Source organism: Camelina sativa, chromosome 19, assembly GCF_000633955.1.
Source record: "Camelina sativa cultivar DH55 chromosome 19, Cs, whole genome shotgun sequence".
NCBI classification, from domain to species: Eukaryota; Viridiplantae; Streptophyta; class Magnoliopsida; order Brassicales; family Brassicaceae; genus Camelina; species Camelina sativa.
The window spans coordinates 20,594,269-20,601,865 of record NC_025703.1 but is presented as its reverse complement, the minus strand read 5'-3'; the positions used below and the strand labels follow the sequence as shown (position 1 = coordinate 20,601,865).

The window sequence follows — 7,597 nt, the reverse complement described above, 5'->3', positions numbered from 1 at the left end:
ACTCTCACAGAACCTGTGGATGTAATTGTGCCTGTGGATGGACTCGATAGCGAGAACTGTCTCAGCGACATAGAACTTGGCCTCCTCTTCCGTCAAAGTATCTTTGCGCATCAGAAGAGTCATCATATCACCACCAGGCAAATACTCCATCACAAGGTAAAGATGGTCATCATCTTGAAATGAACAGTAAAGCTTCACTATGTAGTTACTGTCCACTTCCGCAAGTAAGTTCCTCTCTGCTCTTACATGTTCAACCTTGAGATAAAAAAAGAGTTATGGAGTCAAAGGATGTTGGACTGATTCACAGACAATACCATCAAGTGGCAATATATAGATAGGGGAGTCTCACCTGGCCTCTGCGAAGCATCTCCGCCTTCTTGAGCTTTTTCATTGCATAAACTTGATTTGTCGTCTTCTCTCTACAAACTCTGACCTAGAGAAACAACATATCCTTTTAACAACCTCAAAATTTATATTCACACGCGGATGGACTCAGGAAAACATACCTCCCCAAATGCACCTTTCCCAATCATTGTAAGCAAATCAAAATCAGCAACGCCTAACTTATGGCGTTGGAGGCGCATGTACTCTGTCTCCTTCTTCTCCAAAAACTTGAGAAGATTATTTTGATCTTCTTCAGACACATCAGCATCCGCCAGCTTCTGCTCTAGCATGCTCCGCCTGTTAAATTTATGAAAGAGCAAAATTTAATTACGCAAGAAAGTTCCATTTACAAATAAGAAGAATTTACATTTCGGTTGAGACACAAGATAACACCTTTCTTTCCTCTCTTGTAGAATCTTCATCTGCTCTTTGTAATGATTCTCAATGTATTGTTTAGCTGCTGCAACTTTTTGTTTGGTAGTGTTTGAGACTGCTTCTTCATCAGTTTCGATGTTGGGCTCATCGGCAGAGCCATTACTTCCACCTCCACCACCACCACCTGAAGCACCTTTATATCTCGATCCTCCACGCATCTGCCGCTTCTGAAACCAACCCTTTGCAGAATCCATAATTACTCTTTAACACACCCCCACACAGATTAAAGAAAGAGAAAAAAACTCAAATTTCACTGATGATGATTCATCATCTTCTCATCAACAAATCGTTCTGTACAATAAACAAAAATTTAGAAATCAACACACACATCAGTATAATCAAGAAACATCACCTCACCAATTGGAATCATCTGAGAAACTGAGGATCAAAAACACAAGAAAGCTAGACAAAAATATGGGATTATAACCTTTAACGTGACAGATTCATCAAAACGAAACAAATCTCTAATCAGGAAGGAAAACGAAAAAAAAAAAAAGAAGAAAGAGAAGAAAAGAGAGAGGAATTGAATGAGCGTGAAACTCTCTAGAGCCAAGCACCTATTTCGCATGAATCTTATGGTATATACCCATTAAATCAGAAGAAAGAAGCATGTATGTACGTGTTTGCGTAAACATACAATATATTATATATACATATGTAGATTGTTGCAGATACAGGTTTGATGAATGAAGAAAGGATCAATGTCTGCCTCGTTCTCAGCGTAATTTTCTCTTTTATGCTTTCATGCAGACTTTTTCTCTCTTTCCTATTTTTATTTTATTTTTTTGGCAGTCAATAACCAAACCAAGTTTACAATACTATCCCCTATGAAATTTATACTTTATTCAAAAGTCCCCAAAATCTATAACATTGATTTATTAATCTAGATAAAAGCAGAAGACCATTTTAGCCCTGAGTCGTTGCAACTAAAACTCCCATGTGAGGAGAAATGTATTAAAACCCCTGAACAGACAAAACAGTCTACCGCAGTCAGAAGTTACAGCAGCAGAACACAAGTCGTATAGTAGAACGGTGGTTCTCTTTTGTTTATTAAGCTGAAACAAGACTAACAACGACAGTCGTATCAAAACTATTGAAAACAAAGAAAAAGAAAACAACAAACTCTAATACGAGACAATGAATGCTTTGAGACTTCAATTGAAATTTACTGTGGGTGTGTCTACAGATATGTATATGCTGCCTCTAATACTGAATCACTTTTCTGATCTTAAAGCTGTGTCTTCATTTATTAAATATATCTGGGAGTGTTAGTTACAACTTATCAAGCAGGCATCAACACCCCCATTCACAATCACCAACAAACTCAAAATGTCAAAACAGTCAACAGATGAGATAAAAAAAAGAGACCTAGTTAATCCGCGGGCAGCTACGATTCAGATGGCCTGATCACTGGGAAAGGAGGCAATCTCAGCACAGCTTCTTCTGTCTCCATTGGATCCGATCTCAGAATCTAAGGAGAACAAACAAAGACAAACAAGCATTAAGATCCACAAAATCATTCAACATAACAGAAGACAAATAAAAACCCAAAGAAACCATTGGCCTCCAGAATCAGTCTAATCTTAGATGGATGATAGAAAGAGATGTTGTTACATGTACACTTGAACAATTAGCACAAAATGATGTAGTAAAAGGAAAAAGACCAATCTCTACATAGCGAAAATGATGTTCTCTGTAACTAGAATGTATTCATCCATACAAATGGAAGTTGTTAAAAGGAGTCAACTTTCACTGTTTGGCTCTTATTGCTGCTGATGAGTGATGATCTCTTTTGCTAATTCCATTTACATTTTTCAATGAATCAATTAAATTTCACATTCCATAAGACGATTGGACCCAAAAAAAAAAAGGAGATAGATCTTATAATCAAATCATATATCGAAAAATCCAACACTCAGTCAAAGTATCAAAACCCGAGAGTATAAAAAATACGAAAGCAGTCATCTTTAGCTCAAGTAGCATCGTTAAGGACATCGAAAACACACGATGTAGGGATCAAAAAGGAATACAGATACTTACTGGGTCCTGAAGAACAGGTTTGGTGTCATCTACGGCAGGTCTGAATGGAGGTTTCTGAGATTTCCCAGCTTCGTTCGATCTCGCCGGAGTCTTCTTCATCGTTTTCTCTCTTTCTTCTTTTTTTTCTTTCGCCGGAGAATCGTAAATCGGAAAATTACCTTTAGAGACTCGCCGTAGCGTTTTCTCACACGTGTAAGTAACTAAATGGGCTCTTTAACAGAAGTAGGCTCATATTGGGCTTATAAGTTTTTTATTCAAAGCCCATTTTAGTTTTTTTCTTCGAGAACTTTATATACATTATACACATTGACGAGTGTCGCCGTAAAACCTCTGCTTCTGCTCCAGCAAAACCCTAATAAGCTTCTCCGTCTCCAAAAAAAAAATTCAGAACCAAGAAACATCTCTCTGAGGTACGATCTTTGTTTTACAGTAGGAATCTTTCTTAATTCAGGCTTTTGTTGCTTTTTTGTTTTTCGTTTTCGTCAGTTCTTAACTTTAATTTATCTCCACAGGTATTTGAAAGACGATGTATCTTCAGTGCTATATCAACGAGAAGGGTGAGAAGGTTTACACCACTAAGGTACCTTCACTTTATTATACTCATCATCTCTCTTCTCTTGTGTATGCTTAATTTGTGTTTTGTATTTTGTTCTTGTGTGTTTTAGGATTCGAAAACAAATCTCTGTTTTGTTAGGAGTTAGAAAAAAAATTTAAGTACACACTAGAAACTTTTGTTTTGTCTGCTTAATCTTGTTTCATTAATCTTAAAAATTGATAGAAGTTCTTCTCTGCTTTTGTCATGTCTGCTTAGTCTTAACATTTGCTGTTTGTTTTGTCTAAACCTAGGAAGATAGAAGTTCATTCGGACGTTGAATTCTTTTTTTTTGAGTTCTTATAGAAGCATTTTGATAGACAATGAGCTTGGTTTCTTCTATGTTTATAGAGTTTCAAAAAGAACCACATGCCTGTTGATACTTGTTCTGTGAGTTTGGTTATTTGAGCTTACACATGATTCAAACTAATTGTGCAGAAGGAATCACCGCTAGGGCTAGCTACTGAATCTGCTCATCCAGGTGAGAGTCCTTGCATTTGAGACCATTTTGGGTTATTTTATTTTTTTACAATCTGCTTAGTCTTAACATTTGCTGTTTGATTCATATGAAAGAAGTAAACCAAATTATTAAATCATTTGTGCAAATTGCAGCCCGGTTCTCCCCTGACGATAAATACTCGAAGCAGAGAGTCGCCTTGAAGAAGCGATTTGGTCTCTTACCGACCCAGAACGCACCTGTCAAGTACTGATGAAGAGCATGCTTGTGTTGGTTTTTATCTTTGCTTTTAATTGCTGCTATGGTTGTCTCTTAATGAAATGTTGACTTGAACCGTGTCTTTAAGATATCAATTTCCTTATCGTTAACCTTTATTTACATTGAGAATCTGATAGTGCCCAATTTTGATTAAAACCAGTATACCGGAGTAAATTTGTTCTTTTTGTTGTCAACTAAAACTTAATTAATGGCTAAAGCAAGGAACCAAAAACACAGAATCGCCATCACAGCTCAAAGGTTTAACCAGAGATCAGCAACACAGTAAAAAATAATTACACTCGAAAAAATAAGTTGCGGCCCATTTGTTCAAGGCCCATTAAAAATGTGTCCCTCCCTTCCCTCGTTGGTAAAAAACAGTTTGGTCTTTTTCTGCAAGAAAAAAAAAAAGTAAAAAACCAATGAAGAAGAAGAGAACAAATCCGGAACCGTCCGCCTCTGGAGCAAAGAAACGCCGGCGAGAGGAAGATGACGAAGAAGTGGGTTGTAGTCACGCTGCAGTTGAAGATAGGGCAGTTTCTGAGGATCAATTTCTTCGTCTCGGTGAGTTTCAAAGTCTTTTTGACTTTTTTTTTTTTGGTTGGTAATGCGGAGAGATTGTAAACTCTACTAATCCATGATTTGCTCTGTTCGTAATCAGATGATGAACTCACCTTTAGCGACACATCTGTTGCACTACGAATGATGCGAGCTCAGTTTCCTCGTATTGACCAGGTTCGATTCCATATCGTTATTGAAAGTCGCATTCACTTGAATTGGACATTCTCTTACTCTGAAACCATATGAAGATTAGGGATTAGTTAAAAGTGTCTCCTTTTTTTCTTGTCAATCTCTTTGTACATTGATGGTGATTCTCATTCCTCTCTCTGCTCATCTGTTTTCAGGCTTCGGTTCCACCCTTCATTTTACAGTCGCAGTTATACAGTAGTGTCAATGATAGAACCCAAGTCGATAGAGAGTTAGAGGTATGCTCTTTCTACTCTAACGCATCATTTTGTACTTATAAAGGTTTGAAAAATGAAACCTTTATTAAAATGACATGTGCATTGAACAAATGAAATTATAACCTCTGTATGTAAGGTGTGTCCTGGTAAGTTTAGAACCATTACCATTTGCGTTTTTCATCTTTGAGGTTTAATTGGGTGAACTAATTTGCTATTGACCGTATCTTTGCCTGTCCAATGTTCGTATCATCAAATTTCCCATCTCTGTTGTGTTTGCTAGAGTTCTTTGGGATGATCACTTTTTGAACTTTGGTGCAGTGTTTACGAAGGGAGAAAGTTGTTCGTGTTTTCAAACTCAACACTGGACAAGATGATCATGCAGTTATCTTTTTGGATGACTATCTTAACCAGGTTGGTATTTTACTGCATATCATTAGGTTCATGTGTAGTTTACATTAGCTTTAGTTAATTGGTACGGTCTCATGAATAGTTTTGATTTCTTACTATTGGTAATTCGTTGTAGAGAGAGGATGGTCTTTCCAATTTTTAGCTAATCAATATCTATGGACAACAACATTGAAAAGCAATAATCCTTTATCGTTTTCTTGTAATCCATTTGTTAGGTAGATCGAATAGTGAAGAGGATGGAAGAGAAGAAACAAAGTGATCTTGAGATTTTCAAGTGGTTCAAAGGGCATGTCCTTGATTCAAAACTTGAACCTAGTATTGGACATCATGAGCTAGTAAGTCAATTTTATTCATTTTACGCTTACTAACCTGTTTTTGTCTGCATAGATAGTTTTCAGTTTTCACACGCTATCATTGCAGTTTTCACTGTTGTCATTGGGCGGAAAGGTGAAGGATGCACACATCACTCTCTTAATTAACGCAGGTCTTCTCGTAAGTAAAGAGTTATACTCCTACTTTTATCTGCTCCTCCATGTATCTCTTACCCTCTTTTAACTATAAATACCAATTTATCTCAGACACGCCAACTTATTGATCCGGACATGTACTGGTTTGCGATTCCAAGTATCGGTAAACTGTGGAAGGGTCTATTGCAGGNTTGCTGGTGCTGGTTTCTCATTAAACGGGTAATCTCAGAATCAGGTGAAATTTTTCACAAAAGCATACACATCCATTACTCACTGGTTTAGCTTTTTACTATTGTTAAGGGAATATGTATAGGATTTATAAGAATAATAATTACAGACTCGAGCTAAAAGCCAAAGATAATAATTTTGTACAGAACAGTTGGATACACAGTCTATTTATTATACACAGAAATATTACTACTTATCAAGTCTTGATACATTGTGTTTGATGATTGATACTACAAGTTGCGTGAAGCGAGAATCTGTGCTTTCACTCTAGTGATGAACTCTTCAGCTCTTTCGTCTATTCCCTTCTCTGGAAACAATTCTTCCTTTGGCTTCCACTGCTTTGCTGGAATCCAACTGGATACTGCCATAGGTTCTCTGAAGAGCTTATCAACGTATACAACAGCTTTGTGTTTCTTCTTGAACAAACAACCTCTCGTTAGACGGATGAAAAAAATACGGGAATCTCTGTCCCGACGTTTCTTTCCGGATCCTTGGCTTGAACGGTAAAAATGTTTGTGCTTGGTTTTGGATCTCCGAAGTTTGTGGAAGTTGGCAGTGAAGCTCTTCCAAGCTCTTTTGGCGGGGAGAAGCCTAATTCTCAGGTAAGACATGACTTGGGATAGTTGAGAATGAGAGGGAGAATGAAGAAGAGAGATGAGAGATTAGCTCAAAAACTTGGTGGATAAAGGCAAAGGTGGATAAGTAGAGATAGGATTATATAGAAAGTTTGTGTTTAGCTTAGCTCGGACGCAAGACAAGACAAAAGCAGCCAACAAAATATTCCACTTCTTTGCTTAATCTCTACGCTGCTTCCTTAACCTAATCTCCATTATAATATTTTTTTTTATTTTGTCTTTAAGATTATGTTGTTTAGCAAATTCTAGTCCTGATTTCTAGAATTTCTACGTCTACAAATATGGTTTTCAGTATAAGAAGTTGGATTATTAAAAATCTACTGAGAGGGTGAACAAGTGTTTGAGTATATATAATGATACTTTGCTTCTATTAGGTTAATGAATTAATTTTAACTGTAAAGTTAAATGAGAGCTTGGACACTATTTCTATGCATCTCTCTGAGCCTCCAAATGGGATAAATAGCATCTTCCCCCAACTCTGCTGCCTCCACTTGTTGCATTGCCCAATCGTAGTACACCGTGTGTATGGTGTCCTAAATCCAACAACAAATTCTTAAAATGACTGTGGCATTGGTCATCATATGCTTTGCGGTTGATTTATGATTTTTGATTCACAGTTTCTTTTTACCTGGCCTCCTTCTATGATTTATCCATTCTTGTCGCGAGCGCAGTAGATTTCTTGCGTTTGGAACTGACATCAAAGACAATAATTTAGTCCATCATATCCAATT

At 37.0% G+C, this 7,597-nt stretch overlaps 5 protein-coding genes across 5 annotated transcripts in view; 2 read left to right on the top strand and 3 right to left on the bottom strand.

The window, feature by feature from the left end:
• The window catches only part of LOC104766781 (serine/threonine-protein kinase tricorner-like), a 5,552-nt gene extending 3,680 nt beyond the window's left edge, over positions 1-1,872 (bottom strand). Inside the window, exons 1-4 of the mRNA XM_019240704.1 lie at positions 778-1,872; positions 507-681; positions 350-433; positions 14-255 (exon numbers count right to left, since the gene is read on the bottom strand). Coding sequence (XP_019096249.1) covers positions 14-255; positions 350-433; positions 507-681; positions 778-1,013 — 737 coding nt within the window. The 5' untranslated portion in view covers positions 1,014-1,872. The remainder of the gene's footprint in view (positions 1-13; positions 256-349; positions 434-506; positions 682-777) is intronic.
• On the bottom strand, positions 1,962-3,027 carry LOC104766782. The gene is made up of 2 exons (XM_010490731.2): positions 2,860-3,027; positions 1,962-2,290 (listed from the first exon to the last, which is right to left on the bottom strand). The coding sequence occupies exons 1-2, from the start codon at positions 2,956-2,958 to the stop codon at positions 2,207-2,209; spliced, it is 183 nt and encodes a 60-aa protein (XP_010489033.1). The 5' UTR covers positions 2,959-3,027; the 3' UTR covers positions 1,962-2,206.
• Positions 3,181-4,295, top strand: LOC104766780 (H/ACA ribonucleoprotein complex subunit 3-like protein). Its single transcript, XM_010490729.2, has 4 exons — positions 3,181-3,269; positions 3,372-3,439; positions 3,890-3,932; positions 4,064-4,295. The coding sequence occupies exons 2-4, from the start codon at positions 3,386-3,388 to the stop codon at positions 4,159-4,161; spliced, it is 195 nt and encodes a 64-aa protein (XP_010489031.1). The 5' UTR covers positions 3,181-3,269; positions 3,372-3,385; the 3' UTR covers positions 4,162-4,295.
• LOC104768040 lies at positions 4,563-6,325 on the top strand. The gene is made up of 8 exons (XM_010491985.2): positions 4,563-4,727; positions 4,825-4,898; positions 5,069-5,149; positions 5,447-5,539; positions 5,752-5,871; positions 5,957-6,028; positions 6,115-6,222; positions 6,317-6,325. The coding sequence occupies exons 1-8, from the start codon at positions 4,586-4,588 to the stop codon at positions 6,323-6,325; spliced, it is 699 nt and encodes a 232-aa protein (XP_010490287.1). The 5' UTR covers positions 4,563-4,585.
• Positions 6,287-6,992, bottom strand: LOC104766779. Its single transcript, XM_010490728.2, has one exon. The coding sequence runs from the start codon at positions 6,840-6,842 to the stop codon at positions 6,462-6,464; it is 381 nt and encodes a 126-aa protein (XP_010489030.1). The 5' UTR covers positions 6,843-6,992; the 3' UTR covers positions 6,287-6,461.